This window comes from Colletotrichum scovillei (genome assembly GCF_011075155.1).
Source record: "Colletotrichum scovillei strain TJNH1 chromosome Unknown Contig00006, whole genome shotgun sequence".
NCBI lineage: Eukaryota > Fungi > Ascomycota > Sordariomycetes > Glomerellales > Glomerellaceae > Colletotrichum > Colletotrichum scovillei.
In genome coordinates, this window is record NW_023336264.1 from 1,221,434 (window position 1) to 1,244,335 (window position 22,902).

At 54.6% G+C, this 22,902-nt stretch overlaps 9 protein-coding genes across 9 annotated transcripts; 6 read left to right on the forward strand and 3 right to left on the reverse strand.

The window, feature by feature from the left end:
* Positions 1-2,479: 2,479 nt before the first annotated feature.
* On the forward strand, positions 2,480-4,051 carry HER10_EVM0001476 (proline rich protein 5MeD; the record flags this gene model as incomplete). Its single annotated transcript, XM_035471221.1, has 1 exon — positions 2,480-4,051. The coding sequence occupies one exon, from the start codon at positions 2,480-2,482 to the stop codon at positions 4,049-4,051; it is 1,572 nt and encodes a 523-aa protein (XP_035332164.1).
* A 1,207-nt stretch (positions 4,052-5,258) lies between these two features.
* On the forward strand, positions 5,259-6,987 carry HER10_EVM0002563 (uncharacterized protein). The gene is made up of 2 exons (XM_035472269.1): positions 5,259-5,894; positions 5,964-6,987. Exons 1-2 carry the CDS (start codon positions 5,455-5,457, stop codon positions 6,769-6,771), a joined length of 1,248 nt encoding a protein of 415 aa, XP_035332293.1. The 5' UTR covers positions 5,259-5,454; the 3' UTR covers positions 6,772-6,987.
* Positions 6,988-7,182: 195 nt separating this feature from the next.
* Positions 7,183-8,295, forward strand: HER10_EVM0005110 (exosome complex exonuclease RRP43; the record flags this gene model as incomplete). Its single annotated transcript, XM_035474735.1, has 1 exon — positions 7,183-8,295. Exon 1 carries the CDS (start codon positions 7,258-7,260, stop codon positions 8,293-8,295), a length of 1,038 nt encoding a protein of 345 aa, XP_035332584.1. The 5' UTR covers positions 7,183-7,257.
* Positions 8,296-8,652: 357 nt separating this feature from the next.
* HER10_EVM0006945 (uncharacterized protein) lies at positions 8,653-9,268 on the forward strand (the record flags this gene model as incomplete). Its single annotated transcript, XM_035476515.1, has 2 exons — positions 8,653-8,980; positions 9,060-9,268. Exons 1-2 carry the CDS (start codon positions 8,668-8,670, stop codon positions 9,266-9,268), a joined length of 522 nt encoding a protein of 173 aa, XP_035332817.1. The 5' UTR covers positions 8,653-8,667.
* A 668-nt stretch (positions 9,269-9,936) lies between these two features.
* Positions 9,937-11,915, forward strand: HER10_EVM0007140 (rab protein geranylgeranyltransferase component A). Its single transcript, XM_035476706.1, has 3 exons — positions 9,937-10,079; positions 10,202-11,325; positions 11,528-11,915. Exons 1-3 carry the CDS (start codon positions 10,006-10,008, stop codon positions 11,866-11,868), a joined length of 1,539 nt encoding a protein of 512 aa, XP_035332841.1. The 5' UTR covers positions 9,937-10,005; the 3' UTR covers positions 11,869-11,915.
* A 349-nt stretch (positions 11,916-12,264) lies between these two features.
* Positions 12,265-13,992, reverse strand: HER10_EVM0007523 (uncharacterized protein; the record flags this gene model as incomplete). Its single annotated transcript, XM_035477077.1, has 1 exon — positions 12,265-13,992. One exon carries the CDS (start codon positions 13,990-13,992, stop codon positions 12,265-12,267), a length of 1,728 nt encoding a protein of 575 aa, XP_035332887.1.
* A 1,984-nt stretch (positions 13,993-15,976) lies between these two features.
* HER10_EVM0013045 (uncharacterized protein) lies at positions 15,977-17,697 on the forward strand. Its single transcript, XM_035482417.1, has 2 exons — positions 15,977-16,300; positions 16,387-17,697. Exons 1-2 carry the CDS (start codon positions 16,209-16,211, stop codon positions 17,690-17,692), a joined length of 1,398 nt encoding a protein of 465 aa, XP_035333577.1. The 5' UTR covers positions 15,977-16,208; the 3' UTR covers positions 17,693-17,697.
* A 482-nt stretch (positions 17,698-18,179) lies between these two features.
* HER10_EVM0001964 (uncharacterized protein) lies at positions 18,180-20,274 on the reverse strand. The gene has a single exon (XM_035471696.1). The coding sequence runs from the start codon at positions 19,836-19,838 to the stop codon at positions 18,240-18,242; it is 1,599 nt and encodes a 532-aa protein (XP_035332223.1). The 5' UTR covers positions 19,839-20,274; the 3' UTR covers positions 18,180-18,239.
* A 740-nt stretch (positions 20,275-21,014) lies between these two features.
* HER10_EVM0006404 (phospholipase/Carboxylesterase) lies at positions 21,015-22,785 on the reverse strand. The gene is made up of 3 exons (XM_035483012.1): positions 21,984-22,785; positions 21,364-21,899; positions 21,015-21,281 (listed from the first exon to the last, which is right to left on the reverse strand). The coding sequence occupies exons 1-3, from the start codon at positions 22,413-22,415 to the stop codon at positions 21,197-21,199; spliced, it is 1,053 nt and encodes a 350-aa protein (XP_035332758.1). The 5' UTR covers positions 22,416-22,785; the 3' UTR covers positions 21,015-21,196.
* Between the last annotated feature and the right edge of the window lie 117 nt (positions 22,786-22,902).

Here is a 22,902-nt window from a genome sequence, read left to right on the forward strand (position 1 = left end):
GTCCTCAACTTCTCAGCCATCGTCGACTTCAGCTAGCACTTCTGAGTCGACTGGTAGTGTGTCTTCCATCTCGGTTTCGAGCACACCTTCCAGTTTCAGCTCAAGTAGCCCCTCAGAACCATCTTCCAGCATTGCCAGTTTCACATCGTCAACTACAGCCAATACAGCGGAAGATAATACCTTGCTCCCGACCACGAGTGCGTCCTCAACGAGCGCCTCATCTAGCTCAGAGCTCCTTTCATCAGGTTCAACATCACTGTCTTCGTCTGAATCGACAGTAATATCTTCGTCGACCTCAAGCAGTGGCTCCAGCCAACTCTTCCAGAGCAGCTCGAGTGACCTTTCAAGTGCCTCTTCTACTGTTACCTCATCCACATCGAGTCTGAGTGTCGATCCCGCATCTTTGTTGTCGACATCATTGACTCCATCGTCGTCATCAACCACAAGCACAACTGAGTTATCTAGTTCAAGCTCCGTCGGTTCTTCCAGCACTTTCGTGACCGCAAGCGTCGCAAGCACATCCTCGACCTCCTCTCTGGGCAGCTCCGCGTCGTCAAGCACCACAGTCAATCAGGCCACCTTACTGCCGCCCACCACTAGCGCTTCTTCGACATCAACTTCGGGATCAACTACCAGCTCGGCCGCATTCGCTTCTTTGGATTCTTCCAGTGCGAGTCAAAGTTCAAGCTCCTCAGCTATAACCATCGTCTCGCCAACATCCACGTCTTCAAGCATTACAGCTGACCAGGCTACCTTGCTAACGGCTACCTCAAGTGGTTCTTCGACGTCAACTTTGAGCTCAAGTACTAGCTTGGATGTGACCTCGTTGATTTCTCCCTCAAGTCTCTTCAGCACAACTCAGAGCTCATCAGCGACCGCAAACACATCATCGACGCAGATCACATCCAGCCTCTTATCAAGCGATTCTTCCTCCACAACCCCGACCCCAAATGCTGCTACGTTGCTTCCAACATCAACTAGCACCTCGCCAGGCCAGAGCTTAAGTTCCTCTAGCTCGATTTTGGCTTCTCCCACAATATCGATCAGTAGCCCTGTTCCCCAATCAACATCATCTCCAAGCGGCCTTTTCGGCAGCTCCTCGTCGACTGACTTATCGTCACCCATCCCGTCATCTACTAGCTCTACTTCTTCCAGCGTGTCTGTCAACCCCGCCACATTAGTACCTACGGCTTCTAGCGCTTCGACGAGCAGCTCTCAAAGCACTTCATCATCAGTAGGCACCTCCTCTAGTCCTGCCTCATCTGCATCTACGTCCAGCAGTATTTCAACGCCACCCAGCAGCTCCTCGTCAATCACCTCAAGTACATTATCGTCAGCCAGCCCAACGGCGAACGCCGCCACGCTGCTTACCACAAGCAGTAGTACAACAGGGCCCTCTTCGAACAGTTACAGTAGCAGTTCTTCTCCATCTTCTAGCTCTGCAATCAGCTCAAGCTCCCCTTCCAGCGGTCCTGCGTCTAGCAGTAGCTCGCTCAGCAGCTTTGCATCTGATAGTCCAACTGCCAATGCCGCCACACTGCTCCCGACGACAAGCAGCGCAGCAGGGTCACCTTCAAGCACGTCGGCCAACAGCCCGTCGTCGTCCTCGATTCCAACGTCCAATGTGGACTCCACTATCAGTAGTACGGTACCCAGTGCTACTTCATCCATCAGCGCAACAGTCAATCCATCTACTTTACTGTCATCAAGCACCAGTTCAACAGTGGCACCTTCCAGCAGCTCCGCAAGCAGCTCTCCATCCTCTTCAAGCTCGTCGGCGAGCTCATCTACAGGCGTCTCTACTAGCAGTAGTACAATTACGACTAGTAGTCTCTCTAGCACGTCTTCTTCTCCTTCTTCGTCTTCTTCATCCAGCCCAACAGTCAATGCAGCCACGCTCCTGCCAATAACCAGCAGCGCTTCTACGAGCAGTCTTTCAACAGTCTCATCTTCATCTTCTAGAGCAACCACAAGCTCCTCACCAAGTGCAACGAGTAGCTCTTCCGTAGGAACTACATCGTCTTCGTCTAGTTCATCGAGTCCGACGGTTAACGCGGCTACTTTGATATCCACCTCCACCATCGGGACTCCGACGAGCAGTGTTTCCGTCATCAGCTCGTCGTCAAGTACTACAGCAAGCTCTTTAAGTTCAGCTCCTACCAGCAGCCTCAATCCTACGAGTACGAGCAGGTTCTCGAGCAGCTCATCAACAGGCACTTCGTCTTCTTCAAGCCCGACGGCTGAAGCAGCCTCATTGGTTCCCACTACTAGCAGTTCGTCTACAAGAAGTAGCTCTTCCACCAGCTCAACATCTCCCACCTCTGCCAGCTCTTCGATCTCGGTATCAATTAGCAGTGGCACTACTAGCAGTGGCACTACTACCAGCCCATCATTTAGTAACTCTGCTCTCAGCTCGTCTGCCACTTCTTCGAGTGTGACAGTTAACGCAGCTACCCTGTTGTCTACAACAAGCTCCACAATGAGCACCTCGACAAGCGTCTCGACGACCAGAAGCTCGATATCTATCACGGCGTCTCTAAGCAGCTCTTCAAGCAGCTTTTCGAGTAGTTCTTGGAGTAGTTCTACTGCTTCACCCACGGCGAACCAAGCAAGCCTAGTCTCCACAACAAGCAGCACAGGCAGCAGCAGCACTAGCGGAACGAGTGGCAGTGCTTCCACGACTAGTAGTAGTAGCTCGAGCAGCATCCCATCAGGTACCTCATCCTCGAGCGTCACTGTCAACGCCGCGAGCTTGGCGTCAACTACAAGTTCATCAACATCGACCACGAGAACATCAACGTCGTCGTCATTCTCTTCGAGCTCTGGCAGCTCTTCCTCGAGCACAGCAGTGGCCTCGTCATCTTCTACATCGTCTACAAGCACTTCTCCGAGTTTCTCTTCAAGCTCCTCCGTCAGCGCTGCGCTCAACACATTGTTAACTTCGTCGAGCGCCTCCACGTTCTCGACCTTGACAAGATCGTCGTCTTCTTCGACGACTTCATCTACGCCCAGCAGTGTCAGTCTTCAGGCAAACACGCTTGCGTCAACCAGCTCGAGCTCAAGCAGTACATCCACATCGGCGACCACAACAAGCACACCAGGCTCGGCTTCATCGTCCACCGCACCGACCTCATCCTCATCCTCACGGGCTAGTAGTACCTCCTCTTCAAGCTCGTCTTCTACCCGAAGTACTACATCAACAAGCAGCTCTTCCAGCTCGAGCAGCAGTAGCACGAGCACCTCGTCGTCCTCATCCAGAGTCGTCGCCTCAGCCACACAAGGCCCCGCGTTCTCGTGTCCCACAACCGGCTTCCTGATTCAATCCCTGACCCTGTTTTCACTGAACCTGGCTACCGGAGAGCGAACCCAAATCGCCGACAACATAGGCGGAGACTCAACGCGCAACATCAACGCCTTGGGCTATAACGCAAGAGAGGACTACCTCTACGGTATCTCCCAGAACGAGGCTGCCACCGACTTCAAGATCATCCGCATCCTGGCCAACGGCACGGGTACGTATGTTGCTACGGTCAGCAAGCTCACAACCGGCCTGTTCAACTCGGGCGACATCGACGAGAACGGCCAGTACTGGATCTCCACTGGTGGTGCCGACTTCTATCAGTACAACTTCGCTCCTGGCACCGCAAATTACGGAGGTCTCGTCACTAGTGGCAAGCTCACCGGCACCGGTGGATACACAATCGGTGACTGGACTGTCGTGCCTGGCGTCGGAGGCGGAGATCTATGGTCCGTCGGCGTGAGCAATCAAGTTGCTTACCTGTTGCGGTGGAGCCGGACCTCCCACGCATTCACAGTGGTTCGCAACTTGGGCAACCTCACAGGAGCAACCGGGACTACGGTGCCTTTCTGGGGTGCTAGCTACGCAACCACAGATGGCTACCTCTTTGCGGTGGAAAATGGCAGTGGGCAGATTTGGCGTATTGCCGTTGATGGCTCTTCAAACCCTCTAAGGTTGAAGGATGCACCAGTCAGCAGTCGAAACGATGGTGCCAGATGTCTTGATTCCGGTGCCATTGTTGTTAGTGGCTAAGCATGGCCTGATGTGTCCCTGGATCGTTTATTTCTTCTTTGTTTTTGCGATGCATTTTTAAATACTCAAATTAATCTCGTGTCAGCGTTTATTTGTTCCTCCGCGTTTGATAACAAAAAATGTTAATTCTTAAAGACGAATCAAAATACAGAATTAATAAACAATGTTAAATATGCTGAACGAACTATCTTAAATGAGGCCGCTTAAGACTGCCAGCTCCTAAAAGTCGATCTGTGCTTTCTTGAAGGTTCCATTACCACAGCGCACCTATGGTACAAATAAGACCTTGTTGTCGGCAGAAAGAGCTGAAGCAACCAAGCCACCTGTAGTCACACAAGGTGCCAAATTGAGCGAGCTGGCTCCCAGAAACCAAAATGGCATCGACGTTCCCCAGCCGTGGCGAAGACTAAGCTGTTTCACTTAGAAGCCCTAGGCCGGTGCTAGCAGGAGGCAAATAGGGATCTTGCAATATTACCAGGCATCATCGCCTTGCACATATACTTATTTGTATACGCACGAAAGGGGATTTCAAGACGGACGGACGGTTCCTGTGATGAAGTAAAATGACTACACGTAATTTGAGAGCCCAAAACTGTGGCTAGCCGCAACCCCGGCATATACTTTTTGACTCAAGATACTCATTGTTGGGAGTATACGAGTCGACGAGTTAGCCCTTTAACATGAGCTCTCAAAAATTGACGTCCAAGAGGGGGCTTTCATAAAGAAGATCTAGCTCCAAGGTTCTAGGTTGTAGGGTAGGCAAGCAACCTGTGTTGTCGCGAACCATAGTGATCAGTGCAAAGGGCTGCGTACAAGCTGCAAGTAATAAATCCCCAGATTCGCTATCCCGCATGGCTGATATAGACTTTAGGGTCATATCACAGACCAACGTCAGTTATTAAGCTTCAACTTGGGTGCGGTGGCCTTGAAGTTTCCCAAAGTTCCACCGAGTCAAGACCCATGCTAATTTTGGCACCAATTTGGCACTAGATGATCGTATTCTATCAGTAGTTACTCATCACAGGGATCGCAAGGGATCCCAGCCCGCCTTAAATTGCTTAAAATGCATCTCCAAGCCAACTAAAAAACTGTGAAAAAATGACGCTTTACGCTGTAAATCAGGCTTGGCTGACATCCACGGTCGCTATGAACTCTGACGTCGCTGGTTCCGCACAACAACTTGGTTTTTTCTCAGCCCTCCCCCATCCTCAGTATTCTGGCCCGTTGGTTAAGAGTCAGTCATACCAACAAAAAATTATATCACACCGGGATTACCGGATGTCACGCCATATATAGCATTGTTTGCCTATGCCCTCTCCACTGCGAAAATCGCCAAGATGCCAAAAGAGGAGGAAAAAAGGGGGTTCGCCGTTCAAATTGGGTAGGACCCGGAGGAGACTTACATGGGGTCTCCACCGCGGATTGACCGTTACACTGCCGCAAGCCGAGGCTCAGGACGAGAGAATGAAGAACTACATAGTCAGCGGGGGTTCCTCGCTCGTTTTTTAGTTTCCCTTTCGTTTCTCCAGTGCCATCGCCGAGAGCATACACATTCGTTTTCGACATTCGTTCTTTTTGCTGATTCCGGAGTCAAGATGAGCGCTGTCACCAAGTTTGGGTTCGAGTTCCAGACTGCCACTATCAATGGCGTCGAGTACAACTACATCCACGCCGAGCCTGCGGGCAAGGTGGTAGGCACAATCTTCCTCATCCACGGGTGGCCCGATATGTCCCTAGGATGGCGCAACCAGATTCCTTACCTCCTGTCCAAGGGCCTTCGGGTCATCGCTCCGGACATGATGGGTTACGGAGGCACTGATGCTCCCGCCGACGTCAACTACTAGTAAGTCTCTTACACCCAATACCTCACCACAACGAAGAAAGCTTGGCAAAGACTGACCAACGCAATCAGCACATTCAAGCGTGCCTCAGATGATATCGCCGCCCTCGCCAGCCACCTCGGCCTCTCGCGCATCATCCTTGGCGGCCACGACTGGGGCGGAGCGGTCGTCTACCGCGCTGCCCTCTGGCACCCGGAGCTGATCTCGGCCTTCTTCGTCATCAGCACCCCCTTCGCACCGCCGCGTCTGGCCTACGTCGACCAGGCCACCGCGCTGCCCACCCTGCACTACCAGCTGCAGTTCCGCACCGACGCCGTCCAGGACTACATTGGCCTCGGCGACGTCCAAAACGCCACCCGCGTCCGCCAGATCCTCAACACAATCTACGGCGTCAGGCTGCCCAGCGGCGCATCCGCCTTCAACTCCAGCGGCGCCGGATTCGACTTTGACCTCCTCGACGGCGTGACGACGGACACGCCGCTGCTCAGCGAGGAGGAGCTCGACTACTACGTGGAGAACTACGCCGGTAGCGACCCCTTTAACAGGACGCTCAACTGGTACCGCACCGGCGAGCTCAACTGGCAGGACGAGCTTGCGCTAATCCCCAGCAACGCTACCGCGTACACGGCCAAGTACTCGCAGCCTGCGCTGTACATCGGCGGTTCGCTCGACTCGGCGCTGCCTCCCATCTTGTCGACGGGTATGGAGACGTACTTCGACAGCTTGTCAAGAGGCGAGGTGAACGGTACGCATTGGGTCATGTGGGAGAAGCCCGAGGATGTGAACGGTTATGTTGGCAACTGGCTGAGTAGCTCAGTATTGGGCAACCTGAGTCTCGGTGTCAATGTCACGGCTGGGAGCGCTCTGGCTTTGCTGTGATCGGTGACATGTCGGTGGAGGAGGGTCTTGCCTGGGAGTCGCATGGCAAGGACAACGATGCGTATGACTATGAAAATCAGTATATAATAGAAGAATATTACCATTGTACAATTGAAATTTCACAACGTGCCGCTGTGATAGTTGAACGCAATCAATCGATCGATTTCGTGTCTTGAAGTCGTCAACACTGCAAGAAAAAGTATGGTGGGGTGAGAGATACGCGATGATGCAGCTGCAGGAAGGGACCATCCGTTCACTGCAGCCCGGGCAGGGCCTGGAACTGGAACGCTGGCAGCGCTACCTAGGTACTTACCTTACCTTAGTTGAACCCCACCGGAGCCACTGACGCCGACCTCCGACTCCACTCAAAATTTCCAGCTCTCACTTCATCCCACCTCAGACAAGTCCAAGGCCACCCTCTAGGTCGTTTGCGCTTCAATTGAGAGGATTCTCTGCTTTTTCGTTGTTCCGACAAACATCACGACAATGGCTACCTCTAAGGGCCTCCCTCGCGATACATTCGCCAAGCTGTCGCCTCACCCCTTCCTCCTCGCAAACCTTCAGCCTCCCGCGCCCGCCAACGCTGCCAGAAGCAACGGCCGCGCACCCAACGAAGCCCGAATCCCCAATGTCAACGCCTCCAGCTTGACCCATGCCAATGGAAGCGCCGTTGTGCGGACGGGTGATACAACCGTCATCTGCGGTGTTCGCGCCGAAACACTTCTCGCCTCCGACATCCCCAACTTCCGCACCGCTGCGAATCTCGACGATGAAAACGGCAAGCCCAGCTCGGAGCTGAAGGACTACGACTTGCTCGTGCCTAACATCGAGCTCGCCACCGGCTGCGCACCGCAGTTTCTCCCCGGCGTACCACCCACAACACTGGCGCAGACCCTGAGCACGAGAGTTTATTCACTGCTGCATTCCTCCAACCTCGTCGACCCGGATGACCTGAGAATATGGTACACACGCCCTGCCGAGAAGGCCGAGGTGGAGGGCGATGATGGAGATAACAAGATGGATGAGGACGAGGTCGAAGAGAAATCTGAGGGTGAAAGAGTTGTCATGGCTTACTGGGTTCTGTACATCGACATCTTCTTCATCTCGTTCGATGGCAACCCCTTCGACATTGCCTGGGCTGCTATCCTGGCCGCCCTTCGCGACACAACGATCCCCATCGCACGATGGGACGCAGACCGCGAGATGGTCGTCTGCTCCCGAGAGAGCCCCAAGCCCCTGACGTTGTACGGCTTCCCTATCGCCTGCACAGCTGGCGTCTTCACAGGAAAAGAGACAACGGATCGACCTGCTGCCGGCAAGTTCTGGACTCTGGTCGACCCGGACAGGTTGGAGGAGAGTCTATGCGATGAAGAGGTAACAGCAGTGGTGGACCGAAGCGAGGGAGAGACGAAGGTATTGGCGATATCAAAGCACGGAGGAACCGTACTGCAGCCGCAGCTCATACGGGAGTTTGTGGGCGTTGCAGAGCGGAGATGGGAGCAGTTTTACAAGGCCATGGCATGAAGATAATGATACCCACCAAAAGGAAGACATGAAAATCCAAAACGTTTGGGGAAAGGAAGCTGTTTCCTCTTATGTATCCTCAGGTTATGCTCTACCCGACCAAGGGCGGCAACCGATCCCCCCCTATCGTGAGCTTTGATGACCCAGCCGCCTTTCACTCACCAGCCGCCTTTGGTGCGGTCCGGGTGAAGATGAAGGCGCATACCTACTTGAGCCCATCAACTTCCATTATCTTTTCTCTGACACGACCTTCTGAAGCTGCTAAGCCTCTCTCTTCACATCACCTTGAAAAATCAGCATCACTTGAAAAAAATCAACATCACCACTTTCTGGGTATTTTGCTTCAGAAACGCCAAGCATCATCATCCAACAATGGCCAATCTTCATTCTCGAATCCAGGAGGCCTCGAAGGAGGAGCTCGCCCAGATCCTCAAGGCTGTCTGCAGCTTCACCGACACCCACTACCACGTCGAGAGCGTCCTCGACTACCTCGACGACAAGAAGCAGTCGGAGGCCGCCGCCGCCGCCAAGCGTCGCCTGTCTACCCGCCGCGCCTCCCTGTCCAACAAGAGCTGGGCCCAGCCTCTCCCCAAGACTGTGAAGCGCAACATCAAGATGTGCAAGCTGTGCGAGTTGCCCTTCGTCGAGAAGGAGAACACCAACGAGTCTTGCCTGTATCACTGGGGTAAGTTGCGATCCATCCGAGACGTTCCCTGTTCAATGTGGAGTGAAAGTTTGCTGACGAACTGCGTTCGACGCAACAGGCAAGTGGCTTCTCGAGTGCGAGAATGAACACGAGGTCTGGTTCGCGGATCTTGACAAGGCCGGCGAGGAGTTCACTTCCAACAAGGACGCCATGTGCATCATCGACTGCTGCAACAGCCAGCGTGGCGCCAGCAAGGGTTGCGTCAAGCGCAAGCATGTCGCCCTGGTCCCTGATGTCGACACCAGCGAGGACTCTTCCGACAACTAAGGGTACACCCGACGATACGATAACGAGACATGATTATGATACCACAAGGGCATTGCAATTTGGGGGTTATAGGTCTGCTTGTTTATACAGAGTCATCGTGACCTGAATAAGGTGTCGCAGAGTGCGCCAGGAATTGTTACGAGGCATCAGAATAGGTCACAACAGGTTTTCACTAGCAGACAGGAAACAATCAGTAGGGATTGATAGCAGTCTGGTTTACTTGTTTTTGGTTCATAGAATCAACTTAGCAAAGAAACCAGAGCTTCGTCATCTCCCATAAGGATTGAGCCAAAGTCTGCGAAACACAGAACACACAATGAGCGTGCCGCGGTGAAGATATGTATTCCACAATTCGAGCCACCTTTTCAGACTTTATTCCAAGGCAGTAGATACTAGGGAAATTCCATCTACCGCCCGGCGCCGAGGAAGCCTAATGAAAGGCCCTCATGAGCCGCGAATCTGCTGAATGTTGACTCGCGGCTTGGTTACCGAGCGGATGATGAAGGAAGGAGAAAACCACAGAAAATCGCGCTTTCCTCGCGATGAAATTTTAGGCGAGCCAGCTACAGTGCCAAAATACAGTGCCCGCTGTGGCTTTCACACACCTCAGCCTTCGTTTTCCAGACTTCCCCACTACAGAGCCCCATCGTCAATCTTCCAGGTTCCAACCTCATCTCTCGACTTCTACGCAAATTTTCCCTCCTCGCTCTCCCTTCGACCTTACACTTTCCAACACCATGGAATCGCTGGCCGAGCAGACGTGGGATGTCATACTCCACGGCACTGGCCTGCAGCAGTCGCTGCTAGCCTTGTAAGCTCTCTTCCTGGCCTCTCTTTTCCATTCCCAGCCCAACTCGTCGTCGTCGTCTTTCGGCATCGTTGTTTCTTGAAAAAGCCTCGATCTGACTGACGCAGTCTCGTCTGGCCGTGAAGAGCCCTCTCGCGGTCAGGAAAGCAAATTCTGCACCTCGACCCCAACGAGTACTATGGCGGTCCCGAAGCCGCCTTCAGTTTGCAAGAGATTGAAGAGTGGGCGACTGCGAACGCGGCGCCCGCCGACGATGTCGCCGGATCATCGCGCGTCTTCTCGTCAGCGACTGTGAGCAAGCCCGAGGTAGCGACCGGTTCCGGGCCTTCACTCTCTTTCCCGAGAGCCTACTCTCTCGCTCTCGCGCCGCAGATCATACACACCCGCTCAGAACTGGTGAAGCAGCTCGTGTCGTCGCGCGCGTTCCGACAGATCGATTTTCTCGCCGTCGGGTCCTTCTTCATCTACACCCCACCAGCTGCCGGAAGCGGGACCGAAGCTGGAAAACCGAGCCTTGTGCCGATCCCCTCGACCCGCGAAGCCGTCTTCTCCACGAGTGCTATCCCCGCAAGGGCGAAGCGGTCGTTGATGAAGTTCCTCAAGTTCGTCTTCGACTACAACTCGGAGGACAACAAGGGCATATGGGCTCCACATGCCGACAAGCCTCTGTCGGAGTTCCTGTCGTCTGACTTCAAGCTGGAAACCGCTCTGCAGACCTACGTTGTCACGCTTACCCTAAGCCTGGATGGCAAGGTTTCTACCAAGGACGGCTTGGCAGCTATCCACAGGCACCTCTCCTCCATGGGCGCCTTCGGGCCAGGCTTCGCTGCTGTGTATCCCAAATGGGGCGGTCTCTCTGAGATTGCGCAAGTCGGTTGCCGCGCCTGCGCCGTCGGTGGCGCAGTCTATATGCTCGGCACGGGCACGAAAGCTACGCGACAGCTCGACGAAGCCCAGGAAGATGGCGCCCGCTTCGAGGTCGACTTGACTAGCGACGTCACGGTGAAATCCCGGACGTTCATTCGCGGCGCTGAGGGGATTGCCTCCGGCGGCCAACGCGTGAGCAGGTTGACCGCGGTCGTTAAGTCACGGCTCTCGTCTTTGTTCGATGCTGTTGTCGAAGGATCACCTACACCAGCTGTAGCAGTCATTGCATTCCCGGCCAACTCGATCGCCGACGTTGCATCAGCATTCCCCATTTACGTCTTTGCTCACTCGAGCGAGACTGGGGAGTGTCCAACCGGTCAGAGTAAGTTCAAACACCCCTATTTCTCCCCGTTACAAGCCCTCCATCGTACACATGATGATTTCAGAAAAAAACTTATCTACATTGCCTGAGCTTTTGCTTTGACGTAAACTTCTGTGGAACTGATTGTACACATTTTCTTCACACTTTGACCTGCAATTACCTCGTATTGTTTTGTCACACGACTAACCGGGTCACTGTTTAGGCGTTCTCTACTTTGTCACTCCAACGACACCAACTTCAGCCGAAGCCTTGGAAAAGGCTCTGGCGTCGTTGCTTTCTGCCCTCGGTGATGGCGAAGACAAGCCGGAGGCGATCTACAAGGTCGCGTACCAACAGGCACATGCGGCTGCGTCAAATTCCGCAGACGCGTCAGACGTCCTTCCCAGCCTCCCGCTCGATCTCGCCTTCAGCGACACGGCTCTGGAGCCAGTCAAGGATGCTTGGACGAAAGTCATGGGTCCGGCGGCTGAGGATCCCGACATTGTCTACATGAAGTTTGAGGATCGGGAAGGTGTTGGCGATGAGGAGGATGTCTACGAGTAGTCTAGCTTTGCAAATGAGTGCACGTAATAATGAACCTCGATGACAACCTTGAAATCAAGAACTTTTCTGGTGAATGTAGCTAATGTGTGTGTGTAATGTCTAGCAAGTCTTCTGCCCGTATGTGATCCCAACTCCCCGAGATAGCAATTTTCAGATCCCAAATTCTCCACTCGACCGATACCTTGGTCCGCAGATGACTGGAATCGCCTTCTCACTTCGAGAACAGCCCCTTTCATCCTGATCCGGAAAATCAAATGCGTCGCAATGTAAAACTGAAATCAAAGACGCAGAAAATGTCAAACGAACCTCCCTTCCCGAACGAAACTTTTCAAGCAAACAGATTCTCCCCGATTCTTACTTCCAAGCAATTTGCAGCATTTGACCACCCCCATGTCGTTATGTTGCGTAATGAAATCGATCGCCGAGTTCGTCGTTCAGTCGTCGGTCCTCGCTGTTGATGTGCGCCGTCATATCAACTCCAATTCGAATGGTTCCAAAGGGCTGCAGGTCTGCGACGTGCTGTTCGACCGTAATGGCGTCCTTGGTCGCCAGGGTGAGAACATGATAGAAAGCCTGGGCCGCGACGACGTGGTTCTGCTTCGCGGGCTCGATAAGATTGTCAAAATCAACCCATCGGCGGTTCTTCTTCGCATCTCCCTCCTTAATCTGGCCCGTCTTCTTGGCTTCTTCCTCGGTCCATTGCAGGAACTCTCCGCTTGCGGTGTCGAGCATCGATCGCATCCATTGAGAGTCGTTCTCACCTTCCTGCTGACCAGTGATAAGGATCTCAGCTGGGTCAAGACCTTCAGAAGCCAAATCCTGTGACGCCGGCATGTCGAAAAGGAAGGCGTCGAAGTCGTTCGTGTGCTGCGCATCATGGAGAGGCTCGAAAGGCGGCATGCTGCTTCCACGGATGCTTGCAGACTTCTGGCGGCTAGCGTTTTCATGCCGCTGAGCGCTATGGCTGGCAACGGAAGAGCCTCTGCCTATCGAAGGGGTTTGAGCCCATGGCATCAGGGAGGATGAATGATTGTCGCGCATGGGCTGGCCAGCCTCCATGCCCATTTCGGGCATCGAATCGTCCCCGAGTGCCATCTCGAAGCCAGTGTCATCGTCCATAGAGCGGCCTCGCTGCGGTGTTTCATTGAGCCTAGGCCGAACGTTTCGGTTCGCATTTTCACCGCCGTCGTCTCCAAATGCTTCGCCTGCTCGTCTTCGACGGCCTTTAGGGGAAGGTGTCTGAGCCTCGCGTTCCTCCTCTGTGGGCGAGCCGTAAATGATGTCACGCAGGCCATTGCCCGCGAACATCTCAGCTAAGGGGAAGTCAACCCCATAGGTACCCACGCCTCCAATACCCTTTCCAAATAGAAAGAAGTAGGCGTTCTCTTTGGCTTGGTTTGCGTTGCCCTTGCGCCTTTTGATCGCTCTTTCTGTGTTATCGAGGTAGCCTTCCTGCCAGGATTTGAGAGTTGAACGGGAGAGCTGTGTGCCGTTATCCAGCTTCAGAATGCGGCGACGCTTGTTGGCAGGAGCAAGTGCTTGGTCGCTCTGGACCTCCCGAGAGGCTTTGGGGACCGATGACTCCTCTCTCAAAAGCGGAAGGGGGTCGCTTCCGAGCAAGGGCACGGCATGTTGCGCGTCGATAGCAAGGCCATCGCCAGCAACTTGATGATCGTCCGCGAACTGATCTTCCTGAACTTGAAAGTCGGCCTCGCCCATGTCGATCCCTGCAAGCTCCGGTAACTCGAGCTCGTCTTCGTCCAGGATGACTGCCCCGTTTTCGTCAATTGCCAGCTCCACGCCACCAAAGTTGTCGAAGTCGTCTAACACTCCGAAAGGGTCTGCATTCATGTCGAGTTCCATATCGTCCCGAGATCGAGGAAGGAGCGTCTTCTGTGCAGAGCCTTGTGCGAAGGGGGAAGGCAAGCGGAAATCTGGGATGTCTGGCGACTGGGAAAAGTTGAGATGGAAAGGCGAGTTTCCGTGGCTGCTGTTGTCAGGGAAGTCGATGGGATCCGGAAATGGGCTGAGTTGCGACTGCGACTTATTTTTGGAAGCCGAAGAAGACTGACTTCCAGCAATGAAGCAGGGACTACCGTCGTCGTCAATGATGAAGTAGGGCATAACACTCGAAGGAACGAAGCCCGGGTCGTCGCTCAAGGTGATTTGCTCGCGCCTGGCAAAGTCAGCAAATGTGTTGAGAGAGGATTGTCGGGGGACATGCCCTGCTCTTCCGGCCTTAGGATCAGTCTCGTTGTTGGCAATGAGTCTGAGAAAGGTTCTCATCGTCGTTTGAACCTTTTCTGTATCGGTGAGCATGTATTTACACTGCGATGAGTAAACACGGGAGACCCCATAGAGGAGATTGCTTTGCAGACGGAGTGAGATGGGAGCTCCCGGCTGAATGATCTTCTCGCAGGCCTTCCGAATATCGACATCTTCGATAGCCCGACGGGACACCTTTTTATGAGTGCCAGCGCCACGAGGACCAATGGTCGCAATGACCCTGGAGATAAGGGATAAGTATAAGGGTTTTTTCATACGGACAAGGTCTGACTTACCAGATGGTCGCAACACCGAACTGGTGGCTGGTGAGGACTGCTTGGTGTTAGTAATAGGTGGGATCGGGTGTAAGACTGGAATGACCAACTCTCGTGACTGTAGAACATGATGGTTTCTACACAAGAGATCAACGCCGTCGCGGCGGGAGTTGAAGCTTCGAGACGACTAGACTTGGCAGAAAGTAGGAGGTTGGGCGTGGTCTTTGTGATGTTGGTGTGGAAGTGACGGGGTGAGAGTGGAAGAGAGTAGAAGGAACGACATAGAGAGAGGACAAGCAGTCACGTCGTGGCGCGTCGACGGATCAGGCAGGCTAGACTATGCCTTCCGTATTAGAGCATTGTTGCCTCGCGCTTGCCCAAGTGCTCCTGCCATATCGAGAATTTTCCAGCTTGCAGAAGGTACGTTCACCAATGGGCACCTGCCTCTTCTAATGGGCACCTAAGGTACCTCAGATGAAGACAGGTACGGGTACGCGCAGTTCGATCTGTTCAGATTGGCTGGCTCATACCTGCTACTCCAGACACCATTGTGTCCCAAACATCATTCTCAAGGCATCGTGATATCATGCTGGATGCTCTGCCTTACAGGCTCGGCGGAAAGTCAACGGAGTATCTGACTAATAGTACTCAGTTCTTCCTAGGAACTTGACAGAATGACATAGATGATTGCCGAGCTTGTCTTGTTTGAGTGGAGCAATTGATAGATATTCTAGCCTTGGTAGTCCGTCGCTTACCGTCAGTATCCATTTTGTTACTTTAAAAACTACCTACCTTACAAAGATGCCATACCCAGGTGTTATCTTTACGTCACAGCTAGCACCTTTTGCGACACAATTTAGACTTGGCTGGCGTTTATGGTTTTGATATCTCGGAGAACAATAACCCCAAACTGAGGTAGACTAAGGAATTGGTAGCGTGGGACTTCTACTCGACTAAGATTTGAGTAAGAGAGATATCAAAAATTGAGGAAAGATGTGTGCATTTGGGACTGTTGAGATGTTTTATTCACTGGTACTCGTACTAGAAGTCAGGCTTTCTGATCAGAGTATCTTGAATTGACAAGAGGAAGCCTCAATTTACAGAGGGCTTGAAATTGCGATTGAGGAGGACCACAATAGAAGGAAGCTTGCTTGGTTTTAGAAGTTGAAGGCTCTACTAAGGATGTTCTCATATCAAACCCCCAAACTTCGATATGCTTCTAGTTGATATTAATGAGCTTAGAAACATGAATAACCGTCGGCAATATAACAACCCAATTGAAATTACTGAAGATCGCTTTTTTGGCCACTACTATATGAGATCGCGAATAATTCATCCTGTGGTTAAGACTTGAGGTTACGATGGGACAACAGATGACATAAGCATTGGATGGCTCCAGTGTGCACAGATCCTGAGACCCCTGCAAAACCCGACAGGAACCTAAGCCGGGCCCAGTAAGGTACACCCGGAAGTCGGCAGGCTGATATTCCGCTGGGTCGTTGCTGGGTCAGGCCTGGGTGCCTTTTCGCATTGGAAAATCATCACCACGGGCCATGTGAAGTCGACCACAGTAAGGCACTTTCTTTGTCCTCACAGAGCCAAAGGCACAACAGCGACTCGGCGGCCACCACACACTCCTTTTCCCAGTCGTCTTTAACTCCCTGCGTCCGAGTTAGAGTGCGATTGATTGTGTTTGCCTGCCTCGAAGCACGTCGAAGCTCCTTTTACCGCCGCCTCTGCGACAGCTACCCCGGACCGTCTTACTCGACGAGGCAGCATCCTCCTAATACCAACAACGCGATGGCGCCTCTCATTCTTCACAATGTCCCCGACGAGGAGCTTTACATTGGAGACGACGGCATCAAACGGCCCTACGCCATGGTTTTCCCACAGTACGTCTCGAACACAACCGCGCTCAACTGCAAGCTCAATGCCACGCGCAATGACATGCCGCTAACACAGACTTTCCTCCCCTTAGACAAGAAGGCCTTCCTGGCGCCCGCCGCCGCGGCGTAGCAGAGACTGGATCTTTTGGAAAATCAACACGCCGCTCGCGTTCGAGAACAGGAACTCCCGCCGGCCGTCGCGAAAACCCAACAGTCGCAGCCGCCGACAAGATCTTTGGCGACTGGATCTCCTCCCAAGCCACAACTTCCAACTCCAACCTCGCGCCTTCATCAACATCGGGCAGCGGCGCGACGAACCCTTCCTCCGCCTCCGGTGCCAACGCCGCACCCCAGCGCAAGACCTCCGGCCTCTCGCAGCCGCCCCTCCTTGCAGCCGACGACGCGCCCGCCGCCGCCGAACCCCGCGTAACCCGTCACGTCCCGACTGAAGTCGTCCTCCGCGGCTACCGCTCCGCATCGCAGCAATACGCCGCAATCTCCCACTACGAGCAGCTTGCCGGTCTCATCTGCGAGGACTACCCCCGCGAACCGCCCCTCGAGCAGCGCCGCTACAAGTCAGAGCTCCGCGACCCTGCCTTCACCCGCCGAAGGGGCCTCACGCCTGAGGAGCGCGCAAAGGTCAACCGCGCCGACGGCGGCCAGCACTGGATAAAGGTCACCTTCGAGTCCGCAGACGCCGCCGATGCCGCCGTCTACGCCAGCCCCCAGCGCGTGCTGGGCTACCTCGTCTACGCGGAACCCTACCACGGCCACCAGCCTGCCCGCGACGAGCCCATCCCAGACGTCGACTCCCTCGTCCCCAGCGCCGACGATCTCGGCCGCTCACAGTCCGTCCCCGCAGGCAGCTTCGGCACCCACCGGACGCCGCGCAGCAAGCACCGCACCGCATCGTCCAACAAGCCCACCGGCGGCAACCCCTTTGCCCTCCCCAACGCCCGCTCCATGAGCGACCTCTCCCCGCCCACGTCCCTCACCTCCTCCAACACGATCGAGACGGCCACAATCTCCAACGCGACAAACTCGTCCGCGACGGTGACCGCCGACCCCTTTGCGCAGCAACAGTCTGCGCTGACCACCGCCACGACGACCACCGAAGACAGCCTCTTCTGCCGGCGCATCCCCACCGCGCGCAAGGCTAAGCTCCTCCCCGCCGAGCAGGCCCTGCTGCCGCAGCAGAGCTACACCCAGAGGCTGGTCAACATGGTGCCGTTTCTGAAATGGTTCAGCGGCTCCATGATTGGCAACGAGGTGCCGCGCACCGACAACGGCGACTTTGACTGGAACCGCGCCAGCTTGTACTGGAAGGTGATTTGCTGGCTCGACTCGACGTTTGGGCTCTTTGGCGGCGAGATCATGAGCGCCGACAAGGACGATTAAGGGGGTTAGATTAATGGACTTGGAGACGAGTTGAGGACTTTCAATAAAGGGGGGGCTTGTGGGGGTTTAACTTGACGGGCGAGATGGACGGCGTTCGGAAAGGGGCTGGTAAACGGGCGGGGGTTTTAACAAAAAGTTTCATGTTCTATACGAATACCACGCGCATAACTACTTTGTTTATAGTTCATAGATTTGGGCGAGCAAAAGCAGGTTCGGTCAGAGACCAAGCACCGAAACAGAGATTTGAGAGGCTCAGGCAGAGAATTACTACATGTCCAGATCAATTGTCGTTGCGTGGAAAATCGTGTGCGGGAAGAGTTTGTCAACCAGAATATGTATAACAGACTATGTATCTATGCAAAGCGCCCAGGAGAAAAGCCAAAGGGGAGCGACCCCTCAACCCACCATGTCAAGGTGGTGGTAGGTTTAAAAAAAAAAACGCCGCCTCTAAATGGGTATAACAAGAATGAATCATGAGTCTTTTTCGCCGCCGTCAAAACCTCCGAGCAGAGCAACCACCGAAAACTTGAACGGGAAAGGAGAACATCTAGGCGTCGTCTTCATTCACACTCCACCGCCGTCCAGGCCGCCCCCTCTCCTCCGACCCGCTCGCGATTGCCGCCTCGTCTTGCGCGGTGGTATCTTCCACGACGGCAGTGTCTCCAAGCAACGCCGCAGACTCTCCTTCTTTTTCTTCTTCTCCTCTTTCAGTAGGACTTTTGGAGTCAACCGGCTCGTCGCCCCAATTCTGCCTCTCCCCGAGAGTCTCGTCTTCATCTTCCTCCTTGAGCACATCATGCCGCCTCTGTTCCACCTTATCCTCCGGGCTCTTGTGCTCTTCGCTCCTAGGCTCCTCACTCAAGCCAACCCCTAGACTATCAAACGTAACGTCGGTAGCGTGCCGTCGGATAGGCTGCGGCGAAAACGGCCTCACGCCCCTGGGTCGGTTGAAATTCGTCTCGGAAAAGATGCTATCCGTATCGTTATCGTCGCCGCCAAAACCAGGCGAAGGTCCTCCCGCGGCGGCAGCAAGACTCTGGTACCGCTCCGGGTCGCTGAGCAAACTATCGCCCCGCGCGTGACCCCCTCGCCTCGTCATATCCGACGCCGCGTCCGCGAGGATACTCTTGGGCGGGAGAATGCTAAACAGCTTCGCCGTTTCAGCCGACCCGCCGCCACCACCTACACCACCGCCAATAACGCTTCCCAGCCCAGAGTGGTCACCGACCTCGTCGCTGGCAAACAGATCCGCGCCCTTCTCCAACAACTCGTCCAGTCCGCCGCCGCTCCACCCTTTCCGCGCAAGCGACTCGAATATGTCGACCTCGGCGCGCACAAGACTACACGACGACTCGAGGATCCGCCCGCTGGTATCCTGGCTCTCCCGCAGCAGCGTCCGCGCGTGCTCCCCGTGCAAGGACGTCAACCCATCCAGCCTTGTCGTCAAGTCCACCAGGTGCGCCCTGAACTTGCCCACGTCGCGCCTACGCTGCTTATGCAGCTTCAGCCCTTCCTTTTCCAGCTTCCTGATCTCGGCGTTGCGGGCCTTGACCTCGCGCACGTAGGCCTCCTCCTCATCGTCGACGCGCTGCCGCCATTGGTCTAGCTCGTGGAGTAAAGGGACCTCGAAGTCGCGGTAGACGGTCTCGGAGAGGATCTGCTGGTGGTTCGCGACCAGATGGTGGACGCCCGAGGCGGAAAGGAGCAGGTCGGCGGTACAGGACCCTTTTGGTCCGCCGGCCGTGAAGCTCGCCGATAACAGGCCTCCACCGCCGCCGCCTCCCCCTCCTCCCGAGAGGCCGTTTATGCCGCCCGATAGGGACTCTGCACGGGCTTCTTTGAGTCTTGCGCAGGATTCCAGTGCAGAACCGAAGGCGGAGGCTGCGGTGGAGAGGGATGCGAGGGCGATACGATAGGCCTTTGCGGACTGAATCAGGTCGGTGTAGGCTGTCTGAGAAGACTCGAGGTCGGATTTGGTGAGGACGGCATGTACGGGTTGCGGTGGTGGCGGGAGGGGCAGGTGGTAGGAGGAGAGCGGGTTCGCGGTCGAGGCGAGGGAGTAGACTGGCGACGCGGGAACCGGCGGGAGTTGTGAGGGAGTTGGGGTTATGGGGCGGGAGTCGCCTGGTGCGCCTTGCGATGCCATCGTCGGGCTTGGAGCTTCTGGGAGTTTTGCGGTGAACTTTCTCCCTTTCACCGTCTAGGCGCCGTTTCGTTTGCTTTTCTTTTTGTTTCTATTGGCGATAGCAAACAGCTGCGGGAGTATGGTATCTTTGGGAGGGGAGGAAGATCTCGGGGCTTCGGGTTTGCTATGTGCCGGGATGTGTGCGACAGGACTGGAGTTGTGGGCTTTGTTTTGTTTATCGTGGTCTGTACAACGCCAGTGCGGACAGTGACATGCTCAACGGGCCCGTTGAGGATCAAGAATAAGAAACGAGAGGGTTTGCGATGAGAAGCGCTCCCACCGGGACGATGAAGATAATGAAGAAAAAAAAAAGAGGGAAGAAATGGGAAAGTTGTGGTTGGAGATCTTTTTTTTTGGAGAAACGCAAGACGAACGCCGCCGCTGCTGCCCGGGTTGCTGCTGGATGCAGATGCAAGCTGCAGCTTCCCAGGAAGGACAGCACAAGGTCACCACCCGTTGGGACTTGGGAGGGTTCCGGCTGGCTCAGGATTGGGGCATCTGGCGCATCTGGCGCATCTGGCGCATTCTGGGCTGGCGTCTTTTGCATGTCCATGGGGGCCCATGGCGCTGGGAGACCTTGTGATTCGGGGGACTGTGGGTGGGGGGAAAGGGGACCCGCAGGTGACCCTGGAAGATGCCCTGCTTTGCGGCAGGCGGGAGGGAAGACTAAAGAACAGTTGCTGCAGCACCACACACCGCAGTGAAGAATGAAGGTGAGATAAGACGAAGGCCCTTGGACGAGACAACGCTAAGGTAGCGCAACCAAACGGCGGATTGACGAGCTTGCCACAAGTTGGTTAGCTTAGTCTGACATGGTTAGGTAAGCTCATTAAATCTTTGCATGTCTGTGTATGTTGTGTGTTTGGGAATGTGAGGCAAGGAAACCCTCTCACTGAGTTGCTTAATGAGAGACATTGTCCATGATTGCATTTGAGCGTGATCTCACTCTAATCTCTCATGACGGGTCCACGGGGCGATTTGAAACGAAACTACTTCTCAGATAGGCCATCGAAGATCAGACAACTTATTCTACATCATCGATTTCGTTCACTCTCACTTTACAGGACCATGCATACATACATTCTCATCGTGCGATTGGCCTAGTGGATGTATGCTTTTGGTATTGGAGATGATGTATCATGGCATGTTGTTTATCATGAGCAAGACTGGGTCTATCGGACATGTTCTCTGTCGAAAAAAGACCATCCCCTCCCGGCTCCGTGGCTCTGTCTACCCTTCAGTTGCCTCGTGCTCTTTCTACATACATAAACACATCTTCCAGCTACCTTTTTCCTAGAAAGATCTCTGCCAACAGCACCCTACTTCTGAGTAGGCGGGAGTCTCTCCAACAAGAAGGCTTCGACGTCGTCCAACTCTTCAGGGCAAGCAGCATGGCCCATACCCCTGTGATTCATGTCAGCATTCCGCCCTAATTGTGACCTGGCCCTATGAAGAAGGAAGTGAGAGGGCGACAGAGAATACTCACGGGTAAAGCGTCCTCGACACCTTATACCCAAGCCCCTTCAACGCATCCATACTCAGCGCCCCCAACTCGGGCCTAACAAGCGGATCCGCGTCGCCGTGGCCCAGCCACACAGGCGTCTCCTGGTTCGCCTTCTCCTCGGGGACCAGCCCGGCAAACTTGTTACTCAGCAGCAGCCAGCACGACAGGCCCACGATGCCGCCGATGCGGTGCTTGCCCGTCAGACCCGAAAAGATGGCCATGGCGCCGCCCTGGCTGAAGCCGCCGAGGACGACGCGCTCGGCGGGGATGCCGGCGTCCACCTCGGCCTGGACGAGCTGCTGGAAGTACTCTGACGAGGCGAGGATCCCCCGCTCGTCTTCGGATTCGCGGAGGGCCTCGACTGTGCCGTCGAGGACTTTCTGTGGGTGGGGGGTGGTGGTTAGCTTGGGCGACGATGAGGATGATGAAGATGCTTGTGCCTGTTGTTGGCGGTGGCGGTCGAAGATTGTAGCGCGACTTACAATGTCGAACCAACCCGGCATGCGCATGCCCCAGTTCTGTGCATGATGTTAGTAATCGGCAACGACTTCCACATTTTCTAAATAGGATAGCATATAAAGTGAGACAAGGTGTCAACTTACACAGGTAATGGGGATCTGAGGCGCATGAGGCAGCACAAACTTGACCTCATCAAGCCTCTGCCTCCGCCGCCAGTTCTCAACGGCGCTCGCCCAGCCGTGGCCCGTATCGCCGAGGCCGTGAGCAAAGATGACGGTAGCCGTGTGCTTTCCCGCGGCCGGGAACACGAGCGGGGCCGTCCGGGCGACGGAGGACGACATGGCTTCGTAGGTGGTAGGGGGTGAGAGAAAGTCGGGACCTTGCGCTTCTGCGATGCCTGCGAGAGAAGGGTGATGAGGTGGCAGGGGGTGGAGCTCTTCTGCCTCAGAAAGCGGATCCTGCTGCTCGAGGTGCTTTTGTTCTTGTTGTTGTTGTTCCTGTTGCGGTGTGGCGGCGGTGAAGGGCGCGAGGAGGGTGAGGAGGATGGTTGTTGCGGTTACTCGCGAGACGAGCATTTGCGGATTGTGTCAAGCAAGGGCAGGACAGGACAGACAAGAGCTGAGAGACGACGCGGCGAAAGCTCGGGCGGCGGGCCGATTCAGATGTGGGTTTTGCTTACCCTTTCTCCGATGGCGTATGCGGGGCGCTGATCCGGGCTCGGTACCGTTTCTCAATGCAGCTTGCACTGTCCTATCCGTGGAAACGGATGCTTACTCGTAAGATATACGTAGGAAACACAGGGATCACCATCTCTTGGTGCGCTTGCTGAGATTCGAACTCAATCTCGTAGCCTGTCGCTGAGTACTAAGACAGCAGGTGTATTGATTCCTGACCTTGAACTATGGAAGGTCAGGTAAGGTACTCCACCAACCAGCCCAGTTTGATCTAACCCGTCGGCCTTGATGGACACATTCTGGCCGGTGAGAGGAATGGTATAAGACTATGAGAAGGTTCCTGTCGGTCTGTATTCCTTGCGTCATTGGAACGTCCTCCTTACTTATA

What these genes read in the sequence shown, in the direction of transcription:
- HER10_EVM0002563 (XM_035472269.1), top strand. Translation starts at nt 5,455, where the DNA reads ATGGGGTCTCCACCGCGGATTGACCGTTACACTGCCGCAAGCCGAGGC. An exon ending in CCCGCCGACGTCAACTACTA is followed by an intron (nt 5,895 to 5,963) that starts GTAAGTCTCTTA and finishes CAACGCAATCAG; the next exon opens with CACATTCAAGCGTGCCTCAG.
- HER10_EVM0007140 (XM_035476706.1), top strand. Translation starts at nt 10,006, where the DNA reads ATGGAATCGCTGGCCGAGCAGACGTGGGATGTCATACTCCACGGCACT. An exon ending in CAGCAGTCGCTGCTAGCCTT is followed by an intron (nt 10,080 to 10,201) that starts GTAAGCTCTCTT and finishes CTGGCCGTGAAG; the next exon opens with AGCCCTCTCGCGGTCAGGAA. An exon ending in GGAGTGTCCAACCGGTCAGA is followed by an intron (nt 11,326 to 11,527) that starts GTAAGTTCAAAC and finishes GTCACTGTTTAG; the next exon opens with GCGTTCTCTACTTTGTCACT.
- HER10_EVM0013045 (XM_035482417.1), top strand. Translation starts at nt 16,209, where the DNA reads ATGGCGCCTCTCATTCTTCACAATGTCCCCGACGAGGAGCTTTACATT. An exon ending in TACGCCATGGTTTTCCCACA is followed by an intron (nt 16,301 to 16,386) that starts GTACGTCTCGAA and finishes TCCTCCCCTTAG; the next exon opens with ACAAGAAGGCCTTCCTGGCG.
- HER10_EVM0001964 (XM_035471696.1), bottom strand. Translation starts at nt 19,838, where the DNA reads ATGGCATCGCAAGGCGCACCAGGCGACTCCCGCCCCATAACCCCAACT.
- HER10_EVM0006404 (XM_035483012.1), bottom strand. Translation starts at nt 22,415, where the DNA reads ATGCTCGTCTCGCGAGTAACCGCAACAACCATCCTCCTCACCCTCCTC. An exon ending in CTCAGATCCCCATTACCTGT is followed by an intron (nt 21,900 to 21,983) that starts GTAAGTTGACAC and finishes CATCATGCACAG; the next exon opens with AACTGGGGCATGCGCATGCC. An exon ending in GTGTCGAGGACGCTTTACCC is followed by an intron (nt 21,282 to 21,363) that starts GTGAGTATTCTC and finishes CATGAATCACAG; the next exon opens with GGGTATGGGCCATGCTGCTT.